A 17666-nucleotide genomic window follows, 5' to 3' on the forward strand; every position below is an offset into this window, starting at 1 on the left:
TTTCATTGTGGAAGACTAATTATATTTAAAACAGTCATTCAGTGGTCACGTCAAAAAGGCATTTGTTATTATTTAGTAAATAAAATAGTTAATTTCACTCAGCATTTACCATACAGCCATTACATACACAAATTTTAACTTATTAAAAATTAACTGGTCATTTAATACTGACTAATATAACACCAGACAGTAAATGAACCAGCCTGGATTCATAATAGTCATTATTAACTACAAAAACAGAATCATTCTAGAGAAGAAAAACAAATACATCAAACCCCCAACATCTGGTCCAAAAGTGCAAACAAACGCATCACTACGACAACTCAACTGGCACAGCCCACTAGCTTGAGCTGAGGTATTTGTGTCCAAACCACACTATGGCCACATTAGTATTATAATTTATAAAAAAAAATTAAAAGCACAGTCTGCATCTCCGTTTGAGACAGTTTCATGCTTGTCGTGTAAACTCGGCTTCATTACAACCCTGTTATATTGCAGAGCTGCAGTATCCAGTCATGAGCAATATTGCGTTTTAGTGATCGTCTGTGGCGCATACCACTGATCACTGTGTCTGTGGCGCATACCACTGATCACCGTGTCTGTGGCGCATACCACTGATCACCGTGTCTGTGGCGCATACCACTGATCACCGAGTCTGTGGCGCATACCACTGATCACTGAGTCTGTGGCGCATACCACTGATCACTGTGTCTGTGGCGAATACCACTGATCATCGTGTCTGTGGCGCATACCACTGATCACAGTGTCTGTGGCGCCTACCACTGATCACCGTGTCTGTGGCGCATACCACTGTGTCTGTGGCGCATACCACTGATCACAGTGTCTGTGGCGCATACCACTGATCACAGTGTCTGTGGCGCATACCACTGATCACCGTGTCTGTGGCGCATACCACTGATCACCGTGTCTGTGACGCATACCACTGATCACCGTGTCTGTGGCGCATACCACTGTGTCTGTGACGCATACCACTGATCACCGTGTCTGTGGCGCATACCACTGATCACCGTGTCTGTGGCGCATACCACTGATCACCGTGTCTGTGGCGCATACCACTGATCACCGTGTCTGTGGCGCATACCACTGATCACTGTGGCGCATACCACTGATCACCGTGTCTGTGGCGCATACCACTGACCACTGTGTCTGTGACGCATACCACTGATCACCGTGTCTGTGGCGCATACCACTGTGTCTGTGACGCATACCACTGATCACCGTGTCTGTGGCGCCTACCACTGATCACAGTGTCTGTGGCGCCTACCACTGATCACAGTGTCTGTGGCGCCTACCACTGATCACAGTGTCTGTGGCGCCTACCACTGATCACAGTGTCTGTGGCGCCTACCACTGATCACTGTGTCTGTGGCGCCTACCACTGATCACTGTGTCTGTGGCGCATACCACTGATCACTGTGTCTGTGGCGCATACCACTGATCACTGTGTCTGTGACGCATACCACTGATCACATCAAATACAGTCAACATTTAAATAGTGGAGCTAGGGAGACTGTCCTGTCAAGGCCAGGGCGACCAGCTGTTGATCACATCAATTACAGTTTAAATTTGAGATGAGGGCTTTTAATAGCCCGGGTACCAGTCTGTTTGTACTACTATTTTGCCAGTCTTGTCATGCCAAACAGTTGACGTGAAAACACAGATCTGGGGCCAGGCTAAAGCTTTTCACGCCATCTTAGTAAATTAGCTATATAACCCTTTAACAGGGCTTCTTAGTTTAGTCATGATTGTTTGACTGACTGTTGAACAGGTTGCCATACAGTACTATATATACACACAGAAGATGCAACAAAATGCTTTGAAACAATTCAACTACAGCTGCAGTGCATCTGTTCTGTATGTAAAGTCTTTTTTTTTTATTCAGGAATGCCAAGTTAAGTCCTTTGAGTTCTAGAAGTGGTTCTAGAATGTGGTTCTAGAGTCGAAGCTGTTCCGTGTCGTCTTTGAGTGTTTGCGACTCCTGGGTGATGGGACCTCCCTCGCGGGTCTGGCCCAGGGAAGACGCGATGACGTCCACCGCCATGGAAGCGGTGCTCGCCACCGCCTCACGACTCGCCCCCAGGGCTGGGTTGACCTCAACAAGGTCCATCACCGACAACAACCCTGGAGATTAAACAAACACAATCTATTAGTTTCAGTTCCTTTTTTGTAGAATGTTGCAGACAGAAAATGTACTTCAAAGAATGTTACATAATGAAATGTTACTTCATAGAAAACAGTTCTTATCGCATAAGTATATAAACCACTCATACAATGCAATAACTATTGTCATCCTACCAAGAGTCTTGCATAGCTTAGAGGAAAAGTTGAAGTTTAATGACAGACCTTTCCCCATAATTTCTTATAAATGTATAATTATAGTGTTCCTGTGTTATGGATAATTATTGCATGCCTGTGTTGTGGATCTCCTCTGTGATCCAGATTCCTTCTCTGTAGGTCAGACCTCCGTTTACTGGTGTTCCTGTGGCCGGGGCCAAAGACGGGTCCATCGCATCAATGTCAAAACTCAGATGGATCGGCCGCTGCTTCCTGTTGGACAAGAGAAGAAGACAGCAAGTGTTCAGATTACAGTTTAGTGAATCAATCAACTTTCAACTCAAAATCATCTGTCACCTGAATACATCCCAAACTGTCACCTGAAAATACATTCCAGACTGTCACCTGAAAATACATTCCAGACTGTCACCTGAAAATACATTCCAGACTGTCACCTGAATACACCTATGTGGCCTAATGTAATTGACACAATGAAAGGCTCAAAGTCAGTCATACAGTAAGCTGCTTATTTAGTTTATAATATTACTCCTTAATCTTTAACAGTAATTCAATTACCTTGACAAGAGGTGGTCAAAAGTGACTTCCATGACTCTCTGAATGCCGAGCCTGTCGATGTCTCTCATTGTGAAGTACTGGATACCCAAGTCCTTTAGGATGTCGCTGTGAGGAGAAAGGAGAGTATAATGTCACGAGGAGGATGTCTATTTTAAAAACAGGTGGCATTTTGTGGACAGATGAATTTTCATTTCACATTTAGGTCATTTAGCAGACACTCTTATCCAGATCAACAGATGAACAACTATCAGGCTACCTGTCACGTCCTGACCATAGTAAGTTGTTATTTTCTATTGTAGAGTAGGTCAGGGCGTGACAGGGGGGTTTTCTAGTTTAGTTTTTCAATGTTATCTTCTAGTTTTTGTATTTCTATGTTGGGTTGTTCTAGTTTTTGTATTTCTATGTTGGGCTTTGTTTGGGATGATCTCCAATTAGAGGCAGGCAGCTGGTCATCGTTGTCTCTAATTGGAGGTCATATTTAAGTTGGTGTTTGTCCCACCTGGGTTTGTGGGAGATTAATTTTGAGTACTGTATGTTTCACCTCTGTGTCACGGTTTGATGTTTTTTTGTCACTCAGTTTATGTATTGCATAGTTTCACAGTATAAATAAAATGTGGAACGACACACACGCTGCACTTTGGTCCGCTCCTCCTTACGACAACCGTGACACTACCTGTGTGTACTGCGGAGGCCTGTCAGAATCTTGACCACTTTGGCCAATCAGAAGAAAAAAACGAATCCACTGTATCTGCCTTGAAGATGCTCATAAAACTCCACAGACCTCTCTCCTCTCTCTCCCCCCTCTCTGCGCACTCTCCACTCGCTCTCTCCTCGTGCTCTCTCTCTGCTCTTGTGCAGAGGAACCCAGAACGATATGTAACCACTTGGTTAAAGCAACACCGTTTTGCCTAGTACACCCAAACCAGAGTGGCCACCGCTAAGTCCAGGGAGCCTGACCCTCTCTGGAAGCTGCTGTAGCCCTGCCTGGGATATCTAGCCTACATTGGCTATTGGTTGAGACACAGTTCTAGCTTGGTATGTCAGGGTGGGAAATTGGAAATGTAAATTGGGCCAATTTAGAGTTAATAATACATTTGTACTGAACAAAAATATAAATACAACAATTTCAAAAGATTTTACTGAGTTACAGTTCATATAAGGAAATCAGTCAATTGAAATTAATTAATTCATTAGGCCCTAATCTATGGATTTCACATGACTGAGAATACAGATATGCATCTTGTTGGACACAGATACACAACATGAAAATGATGTGGACACCTGCTTGTCGAACATCTCATTCCAAAATCATGGGCATTAATATGGAGTTGGTCACCCCCCTTTTCTGCTATAACAGCCTCCACTGTTCTGGGAAGGCTTTCCACTAGATGGGGTTGAGGTCAGGGCTCTGTGCAGGCCAGTCAAGTTCGTCCATACCGATCTCGACAAACCATTTCTGTATGGACCTCACTTTGTGCACGGGGGTATTGTCATGCTGAAACAGGAAAGGGCCTTCCCCAAACTGTTACCACAAAGTTAGAAGCACAGAATCGTCTAGAATGTCATTGTATGCTGTAGCATTAAGATTTCCCGTCACTGAAGCTAAGGGGCCTATCCCGAACCATGAAAAACTTCACCAAACCATTATTCCTCCTCCACCAAACTTTACAGTTGGCACTATGCATTCGGGCAGGTAGTGTTCTCCTGGCATCCGCCAAACCCAGATTCGTCAGACTGCCAGATGGTGAAGGGTCATTCATCATTCCAGGTCCTGGCGCTGTCCTTTCAGTACCGTTCACTTAAAATGGCCTTTGTCTTTTTACTTAAAATGACATTTTAACAAGATCTGTTTGCCTACGCCTAATAGTCATAATCATCACTTAATAATATTATTATAAATAGAAGATTATCACTTCTCACAATGGTGCTCGTTTAGTAAAGTTAGATCAAAGCTGAATCAAAATGTCTCGCAAGATCACATAATTATTAATTCGTATTTTACATAATAGAACTGAATATTTTATTAAAACCTTTATTTAACCAGGAAGGGCTCATTGAGATTTTTTTTTAAATCCATTTTTCAAGAGCGTCCTGGCCAAGATAGGCAGCACCAAGTCATGACAAAAATTAGACAAAACATGAAAAACTACAAATAATCTAGTAAAAACCATAGAATTCACAAGAGTATAACAAAATCATAAAACAGCAAATTAAAAACATTGACAGGTCAGGGAATCAGTCTCAAGATCATATACACTACCGTTTTAAAAGTTTGAGGTCACTTAGAAATGTCCTTGTTTTCACATGAAAACATACAAGAAATGAGTTGCAAAATGAATTGGAAATATAGTCAAGATGTTGACAAAGAATCATCCATTTGAAGCAATTACAGCCTTGCAGACCTTTGGCATTCTAGTTGTCAATTTGTTGAGGTAATCTGAAAAGATTTCACCCCATGCTTCCTGAAGCACCTCCCACAAGTTGTATTGTTTTGAATATCACTTCTTAAATACCATACGGTCAAGATGCTCCCACAACAGCTCAATAGGATTGAGATCCGGTGACTGTGCTGACCACTCCTCTGTCCAGTGTCTGTGTTCTTTTGCCCATCTTAATCTTTTCTTTTTATTGGCCAGTCTGAGATATGGCTTTTTCTTTGCAATTCTGCCTAGAAGGCCAGCATCCCGGAGTCACCTCTTCACTGTTGATGTTGAGACTGGTGTTTTGCGGATACTATTTAATGAAGCTGCCAGTTGAGGACTTGTGAGGCATCTGCTCCTCAAACTAGACACTCTAATGTACTTGTCCTCTTGCTCAGTTGTGCACCGGGGCCTCCCACTCCTCTTTCTATTCTGGTTAGAGCCAGTTTGCGCTGTTCTGTGAAGGGAGTAGTACACAGCATTGTACGATATCTTCAGTTTCTTGGCAATTTCTCACATGGAATAGCCTTCATTTCTCAGAACAAGAATAGACTGCCGAGTTTAAGAAGAAAGTTCTTTGTTTCTGGCCATTTTGAGCCTGTAATTGAACCCACAAATGCTGATGCTCCAGATACTGAACTAGTCTAAAGGCCAGTTTCATTGCTTCTTTTCAGCTGTGCTAACATAATTGCAAAAGGCTTTTCTAATGATCAATTAGCTAATCCAAGTTTATCATTATAAAAGGCTAAGACAACGTGCCATTGGAACACAGGAGTGATGGTTGCTGATAACGGGCCTCTGTACGCCTATGTAGATATTCCATTAAAAAAATCTGCCGTTTCCAGCTACGATAGTCATTTACAACATTAACAATGTCTACACTGTATTTCTGATAAATGTGATGTTATTTTAAATGGACAAAAAAAATTGTTTTTCTTTCAAAAACAAGGACATTTCTAAGTGACCCCAAACCTTTGAACGGTAGTGTATAGCATAGTAGGCCTATAACTTTACTGTTACACCAACAACACCTCCTTTTGAAGCCGAATAGTCAAACAACAACACAAATAGCATGCGCCAAAACTCAGTGTTCCCCTAATGCCACAGGATATCTGCTTTGATTGAAGCTAAACACAAGAAAGGCTAATAGTTAGTTGATACCATCTGCTCACCAAACAGTCATTCAATAAGATCAAAATGCCTATTCCCATGAAACTGATTGAGATCAATCAACTGATCTGGCATAGAGCAACACATGGAGAGGCAGTCTGGTAAAACATGAAGAATTATCATTCTGTTTGGACGGTAAAACATGAAGAATTCAAGATTGAAAGTGCCTATTTTGAAATGAGGTAGCTTATGCCTAACTTGGTGTTTTGAGGGTATTAAACATTTTAATTTCTCTTTAGACAATAGCCTGTGCGTGGCCATAGCCCCACGCTGCAATTGGAGGACGCATTTTTCAAATCATATTCTATAATGATAGGCTCTTCAATAGACCACATCTGCCGGTACAAACTTTTCCGAAATGATGTTGTCATTTACATTTTGTTTGCGCTCTCTCACCTCAAAACAATAGCTATACACCACTGCTTATATAAGTTAAGTATAACTATAAGAAATATAAAATGTGTCCAATGAATTAGATCCAGCTATGTATTTGGTTTGCTAAGTGGCTAGATGTCAAGATCAAGCTTCATGGTTACAGCAGAGACATTCAATCCCTTCCTGGATCAAGATTAGTCTGAGTGCCAGACTCTTTAGCTAAAGTTCCTCTCCTGGCTTTTGGCGATCTCAACATTCAATACGTGCTGGATTTACAGCGCAGTTGGTTGTTGGAAATAACATTAATAATTTCCATGACAACATGTGGAGCCTCAAATAGAATTAGAATTATAACAAAGTAAAAAACAAAACATTTAGCTGTTAGCTAGGTACAGCTAATTACAGCTTGGTACAACTAATTACAGCTAGGTACAGCTAGTTACAGCTAATTACAGCTAGGTACCCGCTAGGTACAGCTAATTACAGCTAATTACAGCTAGGTACAGCTTGTTACATTTTTGTGTTTTCAGGCTTAAAATCAAAACTAAGACATTTTGTGGTTGCAAATGCAGTATTTAGTTTGAGAATTTAGACATTATGTAGCAACTTTGACAGACTACCGTGTTGAACGCTGAGCTATAGTTAATGAACAGCATTCTCACATAGGTGTTCCTTTTGTCCAGGTGTGAAAGGACGGTGTGGAGTGCAATAGAGACTGCATCATCTGTGGATCTGTTGGGACGGTATGCAAATTGGAGTGGGTCTAGGGTGTCTGGGATAATGGTGTTGATGTGAGCAATGACCAGCCTTTCAAAGCATTTCATGGCTACAGACGTGAGTGCTACGGGGGTGGTAGTCATTTAGGCAGGTTACCTTCGCTTTCTTGGGCACAGGGACTATGATGGTCTGCTTGAAACATGTAGGTATTACAGACTGGGACAGGGACAGGTGAAAACATGTAGGTATTACAGACAGGGACAGGTGGAAACATGTAGGTATTACAGACTGGCTCAGGGACAGGTTGAAACATGTAGGTATTACAGACAGGGACAGCTAGAAACGTGTAGGTATTACAGACTGGCTCAGGGACAGGTTGAAACATGTAGGTATTACAGACTGGCTCAGGGACAGGTTGAAACATGTAGGTATTACAGACAGGGACAGGTGGAAACGTGTAGGTATTACAGACTGGCTCAGGGACAGGTGGAAACATGTAGGTATTACAGACTGGGACAGGGACAGGTGGAAACATGTCAGTGAAGTAAAGGGGATCTAGAGTTGTGTCTCCTCTAGTTGCACATGTGACATGCTGGTAGAAATGAGGTAAAACGGATTTAAGTTTTCCTGCATTAAAGTCTCCGGCCACTAGGAGTGCAGTTTCTGGATTAGCATTTTCTTGTTTGCTTATGGCTTTATACAGCTCGTTGAGTGCGGTCTTAGTGCCAGTATTGGTTTGTGGTGGTAAACGAAAAATATAGAGGAAAACTCTCTTGGTAGATAGTGTGGTCTACAGCTAATCGTGAGGTAGTCTACCTCATGCGAGCAAAACCTCGAGACTTCCTTAATATTAGACATCGCGCACCAGCTGTTATTGACAAATAGACACACACCATCACCCCTCGTCTTGCCGGACGTACCTGTTTTATCTTGCCGATGCACGGAAAACCCAGCCAACTGTATAGTATCCATGTCGTCGTTCAGCCACGACTCGGTGAAACATAAGATATTACAGTTTTTAATGTCCCGTTGGTAGGATAGTCTCGAACGGAGCTCATCCAGTTTATTCTCCAGTGATTGCACTTTGGCCAATAGATTCGGACGGTAGAGGCCGGTTACCCACTCGCCGACGAATTCTCACAGAGATGGTATGAACATCTAGATACTGCCCAAACCTGGTATACTGTGGTGTGACAGTGGTATGTGGTGTGACAGTGTGTATGTGGTGTGACAGTGTGTATGTGGTTGAATGCACCAAGTTCAACTATAAGTCGCTCTGGATAAGAGCGTCTGCTAAATGACTAAAATGTAATGTGTTTTAACTGTGTTATAAATCGTAGTGTATAGAGTAGTGTACTTGGTAGTTTTCAGAGTAGTGTACTTACTACTCTCCAGGGTCGACGTCTCTCAGGCCAATGTAGACCAGGTCCTTAGCTGACAGGAAGGGCTTCATCCAGCTGAACCCTGGCAGCTCTGGCATCTACAGACACAACAACAAAAACAACAACAGGTAACAGGTCAGTATCAGAGGGAGAGCAGTAAGGCTGTAGGGAGAACATAGCCTGGTATCCAGATCTGTTAGTGCTGTATAGCCAACTATGGTCACTGAGGCTGTAGTGAGAATATAGCCTGGTATCCAAATCTGTAAGTGTTGTATAGCCAACTCTATGGTCACTGAGGCTGTAGGGAGAACATAGCCTGGTATCCAGATCTGTTAGTGTTGTATAGCCAACTCTATGGTCACTGAGGCTGTAGGGAGAACATAGCCTGGTATCCAGATCTGTTAGTGCTGTATAGCCAACTATGGTCACTGAGGCTGTAGTGAGAATATAGCCTGGTATCCAGATCTGTCAGTGCTGTATAGCCAACTCTATGGTCACTGAGGCTGTAGTGAGAATATAGCCTGGTATCCAGATCTGTTAGTGTTGTATAACCAACTCTATGGTTTCTGAGGCTGTAGTGAGAATATAGCCTGGTATCCAGATCTGTTAGTGCTGTATAACCAACTCTATGCTCTCTGAGGCTATAGTGAGAATATAGCCTGGTATCCAGATCTGTCAGTGCTGTATAGCCAACTCTATGGTCACTGAGGCTGTAGGGAGAACATAGCCTGGTATCCAGATCTGTTAGTGCTGTATAGCCAACTCTGTGGTCACTGAGGCTGTAGGGAGAATATAGCCTGGTATCCAGATCTGTTAGTGCTGTATAGCCAACTCTGTGGTCACTGAGGCTGTAGGGAGAATATAGCCTGGTATCCAGATCTGTTAGTGCTGTATAGCCAACTCTATGGTCACTGAGGCCACAGGGGGAACCACATGGACATGGCACCTTGGACATGGCACCATTTGAAACCCACAGACTTCCCGGTGGTTACCCAGGCAACCAGAGAAGTAAGCATGGCCTGGGATTAGGGATCAGGCTAGTGAGAATGCATGACACAAGGCCATGTCGAACGAACTCTGTCATCTTACCTTGTTCTGCAGCTCTTTGAGCATGAAGGCAACCGACTGTCCGTGGAGGTTCCCTGAGGGCGAGGTGAGGGGCGTGTTTATGTCAGCGTGGGCGTCGACCCAGATCAGACACAGGTCAGGACACTGCCGGGCGTGGCCTTCCACTGAACCAATGGCCAGGCTGCGGGGGGAAAGATCAGGAAGTGGGTTAGACTCCAATATGAATAGATTTTAATGACGTGTAATACATTCTGTGTGCTCCATTCCCCCCCAGGGCAACGCTGACTGTGTTACACAACCCACTGATAAACCTGCTGTCGCTATTTATTTATTTAACCTTTATTTAACTAGGCATGTCAGTTCAGAACAAATTCCTATTTTACAATGATGGCCTACCCCGGCCAAACCCTCCCCTAACCCGGTCAAAACCTCCCCTAACCCGGCCAAACCCTCCCCTAACCCGGCCAAACCCTGCCCTAACTCGGCCAAACCCTGCCCTAACCCGGCCAAACCCTCCCCTAACCCGGCCAAACCCTCCCCTAACCCGGCCAAACCCTCCCCTAACCCGGCCCAAACCCTCCCCTAACCCGGCCCAAACCCGGCCCAAACCCTCCCCTAACCCGGCCAAACCCTCCCCTAACCCGGCCAACGGCCAAACCCTCCCCTAACCCGGCCAAAACCCTCCCCTAACCCGGCCCAAACCCTCCCCTAACCCGGCCCAAACCCTCCCCTAACCCGGTCCAAACCCTCCCCTAACCCGGCCCAAACCCTCCCCTAACCCGGTCCAAACCCTCCCCTAACCCGGCCCAAACCCTCCCCTAACCCGGCCCAAACCCTCCCCTAACCCGGTCCAAACCCTCCCCTAACCCGGCCAAACCCTCCCCTAACCTGTACGACGCTGGGCCAATTGTGTGCCGCCCCACGTCTAAAGGTCCTAAACCTGCCTAATGCTTCATTTCCTAGCACTGTCAATGTTGCTAAAATAACAATACTGTGTTGGTTTGCTGAGAACATGAAGGGGTTGTTGTGGTACGTACCTGTGGTCTCCTCCAAGCATGATCGTAGTGTTTCCGGCACCCACAGCGTTGCTGACGGCCCCTGACAGCAGTTTGTTAGCTCTGCCCACAGTGCGAGGGAAGGGGATGTGCATGTAGGGCTCGTCCTTCTCCAGATGCTGGAAGCTCAGGTCTCCAAAATCATGCACTGGGTAATCTGCACAAGGAAATAAAAAGGTATGGTTTACTACACACTGGCTTAATTTAACAGCAAATGATATGGATGAATTGGAGCATGAATGGTAATGTAGCAGATGGCTTAGTGCAGCTAGAAGTACTCTGGCCCCGGATCCTGAGAGCTAGAAGTACTGTGGCCCCGGATCCTGAGAGCTAGAAGTACTGTGTTCCCAGATACTGAGAGCTAGAACTACTGTGGCCCCAGATCCTGAGAGCTGGACGTACTGTGTTCCCAGATCCTGAGAGCTAGAAGTACTGTGTTTCCAGATCCTGAGAGCTAGAAGTACTGTGTTCCCAGATCCTGAGAGCTAGAAGTACTGTGTCCCCTGATCCTGAGCACTAGAAGTACTGTTGCCCCAGATCCGATCTTGAGCACAATAAGTACTGTGACTCCTGATCCTGAGAGCTAGAAGTGCTGTGGCCCCTGATCCTGAGAGCTAGAAGTACTGTGGCCCCAGATCCTGATAGCTAAAAGTGCTGTGGCCCCTGATCCTGAGAGCTAGAAGTACTGTGTCCCCTGATCCTGAGAGCTAGAAGTACTGTGTCCCCTGATCCTGAGAGCTAGAAGTACTGTGGCCCCTGATCCTGAGAGCTAGAAGTACTGTGGCCCCAGATTCATAAGTGGCCTTGGCCAGTTTGTGCCCCGGTTTATCAGGGCATAATTTCCACTGTCACATTAAGCGTTAGGTAGGCTACATGTCTTTGAGGCATTAGTTTAACTCTTTCTCCAGGCTCTGATGTCCAACCCCCTCTACCCTGGCTCTCCTCACACACCCCTCTCCATAACATCTCTGATGTCCAATCCCCTTTACCCTGGCTCTCCTCACACACCCTCTCCATACCATCTCTGATTGACGAGGTGGAGTCATTCAAGCCGTTTGCTGGAACCGCTGTCTGTCTGACTGGGCACTACTTTCCATGTGTCCTATTTCCCATGTGTGTCCTCTCAAGTTTCTCCAAGACCAGATCACCCTCTGATACCACGGCAACGACAGAGTAAACAGAGGAATTTCTCCAGAAAGTGGGCTGCGCCGACGCTACTGGTATTGGCACCTCGGACCAATGACTTATGTGGTGGCTAATATTTCTGCATTACTAAATGAGGAGAGAGACAAACTTCACACACCAGTCAGAGTTATACTTATAACTACATCTTTAATAATAAAGATGCTCTTGCAAAAGCCCATTGACTTTCAATGATGCGCCATCTCTAATGAACCATTGAAAAGTGACTACACAAAAGTACAAAGATCTTTTATAGCCAAGATACACCCCTCTCAACGTACATGACGAACCACAGATACATAGAATGGGTCACAAGGTTAAGTTTTGTGTGAAAGATATCTATAATACATAGCAGACAACAACTGCTGTGTCAACAAGTTTCAATGTATAGACCAGTGTCTGGTCCTCCTACTCCAAACTGGATCCGTCTCTCCCTGGTACGGTATAGAACAGACCAGTGTCTGGTCCTCCATCCGTCTCTCCCTGGTACGGTATAGAACAGACCAGTGTCTGGTCCTCCTACTCCAAACTGGACCCGTCTCTCCCTGGTACGGTATAGAACAGACCAGTGTCTGGTCCTCCTACTCCAAACTGGACCCGTCTCTCCCTGGTACGGTATAGAACAGACCAGTGTCTGGTCCTCCATCCGTCTCTCCCTGGTACGGTATAGAACAGACCAGTGTCTGGTCCTCCATCCGTCTCTCCCTGGTACGGTATAGAACAGACCAGTGTCTGGTCCTCCATCCGTCTCTCCCTGGTACGGTATAGAACAGACCAGTGTCTGGTCCACCATCCGTCTCTCCCTGGTACGGTATAGAACAGACCAGTGTCTGGTCCTCCATCCGTCTCTCCCTGGCACGGTATAGAACAGACCAGTGTCTGGTCCTCCATCCGTCTCTCCCTGGTACGGTATAGAACAGAACCATTAGCTCCATGTTCTCTGGAATGCTCTTTTAGGCTTTATTACCCAAAGACATCGTAAATCTCCTCTGTCCGTGCCATCCTCAGTAGAACACACACACACAATAGTTTAACAGAATACTTTATTCTGTCGAATATTACAACCGTTATAATACAATACAAGCATTATAACATAATCTTGCAATTTTCCACGACACTTATGAGTTGAAGTAAACAAGAAATTTGAGACGCCACTTGTAGGTGACAATGTTCCATTTGATAGCGGTGTCGTGTCACACTGCTGGTCGGGAGGGGACCAATGTGGTGCCCCGTTACCATCTAAGACAGGGATGGAAAACTCCAGTCCTCAGGGGCCAGAGTAGTGTCACCCCCCCCACCCCCCACCCCCATTTTAGCAAACACAGCTGATTAAACTAATTGCATTCTAAACTGAAGATGATGAATAGTTGATTATTGGAATCGGGCAAAAGTGTCACACCGATCAGGTCCCCTTGGGGACTGGAATTACTCTCCCTGATCTAAGATCTCTCCCCATGTTACCAGCTTAGATCCCTGGACAGGAATAGCTCAACCCAGTGCCTCTCTGTTAATGTAATCATAATTTAATATGTTTTTGAACTTGACTCAATGTCAGTGATATTTAATGCGGTTGACAGGGCTAGAGTTCCCCTTCTTGGCAAGTGCACAATGTCTGATCATTTCAGCTATAAAAGAGGATACAATTTATAGTCTCCCTGTTGCCAAAATTGGCATCAGCAGAAGTAAGGCTATTTACTTTCCATACTTTTGTTTTTTAATAAACAGCCCATTTTTAGCAGTTTGAAGTCCACTTTTAGAGACAACTAAAATAGCACCTTAAGTACATGCTTGGGCACAGCAGATGTCCAAAGCTCTCTATAGACTAGACTATAGGCCATACATTTTACATTTTAGTCATTTAGCAGACGCTCTTATCCAGAGCGACTTACAGAAGTAAATGCATACATTATCATAAAAAATGTTTTCCCGTACTGGTCCCCTGTGGGAATTGAACCCACAACCCTGGTGTTGCAAACACCATGCTCTACCAACTGAGCCACACGGGATAGTTGGTAGGATGAGGAAAATGGAACATTTCATTACCAAGGAGCTGTAAATTACAATTGAGACCCATCCAGACTATAAGAGGCCCACCCAGACTATATGAGGCCCACCCAGACTATATGAGGCCCATCCAGACTAGGCCTAACACTACACCAACAACTAGGCTAGATAAAAGGGTTTAGGCTTAAATGCCATAAAATCTCCTAAGACTAGTATCTTCATAAAATTAATCGGGTTTCTTAAAGACTATGGGGGGGTTTGATGTCTTTCCAAAAGTATGTCAGTTGTCCACATCCGACAACGGGGAAAAAAATGGCATCTAAAGATAGGCTTCTCCTATTACACCGCCGGCCGGGCCACAGGAACCGTTGATGGCATAACTGCCTAGAAACTGACAAGAAGCGTCCTTGTCTTGCCATGAGTGCGCTCCAGCTGAGTGCTCAGAGACACAAGCCAGGCTAAGATTACAGGGACATGACTTGCACATTCCAGAATTGAACCTAAACTTGAAGTGAAAAACTTTATTATGAGATTGTTTGTGTCTGATAAATATCCACTCTCTGGGACATCCCAGTCCTCATTTTTTATTTTTTTATTAATTGATAATAATCTACTGGTTTAGAAGGGTAACCATTTTGCCTGACGAAATGAGTGTGTATCTTTGTTCAGACCGGTCCATAGTCTCCCCAGGCAGATGGGTTGTCTGCCACATTAACAATGTTTCTAGACTAACCGACGCTTTAAACATGGCCTGTTTTGCTGATAAATAACCGTTCAATGGAGGATTCCTAGCCTAGCAAATAGTGATGGGTTTCTCTTCTCACAATTAGGATCTGACCACATAATATGTCATGTATGACTAGATCATAATCCATTGGTTTAGAAGTGGCAGCATCTTGTCTGAAATTTGAAATTTATGCGCCTCCTTGCTCAGATTGGTCAATGGTCGGGAAAAACAAGCCCGTGGTTTACTCTGGATTGGAACTCACAGTCTGGGTGTTACTGGCGCATGGAGTCGGCTGTGTGATTGCAGTCTCGCTGTTACACACACACACAAAAAAAAATCGTATCGTCTTTCAAGCATTCAAGGCAGCGATAGGGCCCCCTATTCATCTATGATAGGCAGAAGTGTACAAAGAGAAGGCTGCAAGGGGAGGAGAGAACTTGTTTTTCGGAGAAAGCTCTGTGCACGCCGGCCCCGGGAACGGTTGATTGCATAACTGACTGTACAGTGACGAGAGCAGATTTGCCCATCCTTTCTCGCACGTGTGACCCAACAAAACAGTTATTTTAATTACAAGGATGTTATCCTTATAGATTTTTAAAAAAAAAACTATTATCTGTGTTGATCGCCAGGATTCAAGGTCTGAGCAATACCTGTGTTTTGATTTCTTGGTTTGACAATATTAAGACAATACACATTTATGTTAAAGACTGACGTAATACATAGCCTATGCTTTACTTCCGAGAACTGAATGACTCAGGGAAGCAGCTCTTGCATGAATCATTAACCTATTTTAGGGTTAGAATAAGTATTAGAAGATAATTTTGGTCCAACAGTACATTTAGCAGTTTGTTTTTAACACATGAATAAGTTGTTCCATCACTTACCCAGATTTGAAAGCCTCTCGATCAGACCGGCATCCCTTATGGCTTTGGGTCCATGTTCCACCCCTCTCCTTTTCTAAAGGAAATAACAGCAAAGTTCAATAATTCTGGTAAACGAAATAACCTAATCAAATAACCATATTAAAACGAATGGTTTCTAATAGGATATGAGTTTTTTTCCCTTACCTGTCCTTTTGAAAATGGGGCTCCTATAACAGCCACAGAATGAGCTCTGCTCTGACAGGTATTGTTGAGTTGCGTCCGTAGAAGACGACGCAGTGGCCCTCTCAAAGCCATTTTAAAATCGTATTGACTTCAAAAATAATTTATAACGACCAAGGCTGAGATTCAAAAGTGGATTTCAAACCCTCTTCTTGTAGGATCCCAGTCTGACGATGGCGACGCTTTGATGTGAGCGCACGTCGGAGGGGGGATGCTTTTATGCTCTTCTGATCTCATTAATATTCATGAGGAGATGAATGGCGGTCAGGATTAAGAGCACGATCAACTGAAATTTGTCTCTAAATACCTTTGTAGAGTTTGAAAATATTTTAACCCTATATCACATACAAATTCACCCAATGCCACGCGTTAAATCTGAAAACACAATAATTAATTCCGTGTCCTTATTCAGAAATCCCGTTACCTCATTAAGGAAGACATGCGTCAATACTGTAAATGACGCCTTCGAACTAGCCAATGAAATGTGTCCAATAGATGGGTTTGTTCCAAAGGCTTGTCTTGTGTTTCCAAAATGCACCCATTGTCCCGCAATTTCTAAGGGCAGACATTTTTTTATAATTTTAACCTTTATTTAACTAGGCAAGTCAGTTAAGAACAAATTCTTATTTTCAATGACTGTACAGCATTGTTCAGAACGACTGATTTTAACCTTGTCAGCTCGGGGATTCGACCGTTCAACCTTTCGGTTACTAACCCAACGCTCTAACCACCAGGCTACCTGCCGCACCACATTTCCACATACACAGCAAACCGTGGTTGACAAATGTGTTGCTTAACCTGGATGTCTGCCTTCCATAATAGTTCAAAAAATAGCCTATCAGATGTCAGCCTGCACCCCATGTTTACATGTAAGTAAACATGGGGTCCAGCTGACCATAAACGACGTGCCTTACTAGTGGCTATTCTGCCTTCCCCTATAAATAGATGGTAGGCTATAGGTATAGCCCAGGGTCCTAGGCTTCTTGAAAAATGAATATATTATTAGAATAGAATAAGTCTTATTTTTTCCCCCTCAAGGAAACTTATTTTTGGAGTGGTTCATAAAATGAATAAATAACATAAACACAAGTAGCTAGAAAAACAAACAAACAGTGCTTGTGCCGTTCTCCATGGTGATGGCTGGGCCGGTGTCTCTGTTATTTGATCAGGAGAGCTTATGCTGTGCGGTAGCCCCCTAGGCTAGTACAGGCATTGGCTTGCAAATGGGAAGCTAGCTGTTATATTGAAAAATAGAATTTAACAGAAAGTAGCACACCAATTGCCAAAAGGGTACATCCATGGGTAAAAATACAGTGGTTTGTGTCTGTTATTCTGTGTTGTGTTACCTGTTTTTGAGCAACAAAAAAAAACTGGTGTGAGGCGACGTTTTCTATAATAAAGAGGGTTATTTTTGCTACAGAATATACATTTCTGTCGACCTCAAGTGTTGAAAAATATTAACGCTCTTTAAAAAAATAAATAAACTGGTGTGAGGCCAAGTTTACTATAATAAACAGGGTTATTTTTTGCTACAGAATATACATTTCTGTCGACCTCAAGTGTTGAAAAATATTAACGCTCTTAAAAAAAAA

General features: G+C 43.9%; 1 protein-coding gene across 1 annotated transcript; it reads right to left on the reverse strand.

The window, feature by feature from the left end:
* Positions 1 to 16298, reverse strand: arg2 (arginase 2). Its single transcript, XM_014211724.2, has 8 exons — positions 16039 to 16298; positions 15856 to 15928; positions 11041 to 11215; positions 10025 to 10184; positions 8939 to 9033; positions 2872 to 2976; positions 2432 to 2568; positions 1 to 2142 (listed from the first exon to the last, which is right to left on the reverse strand). The coding sequence occupies exons 1-8, from the start codon at positions 16147 to 16149 to the stop codon at positions 1955 to 1957; spliced, it is 1044 nt and encodes a 347-aa protein (XP_014067199.1). The 5' UTR covers positions 16150 to 16298; the 3' UTR covers positions 1 to 1954.
* Positions 16299 to 17666: the final 1368 nt, after the last annotated feature.

The sequence above is a fragment of the Salmo salar genome, chromosome ssa09, assembly GCF_905237065.1.
Source record: "Salmo salar chromosome ssa09, Ssal_v3.1, whole genome shotgun sequence".
NCBI classification, from domain to species: Eukaryota; Metazoa; Chordata; class Actinopteri; order Salmoniformes; family Salmonidae; genus Salmo; species Salmo salar.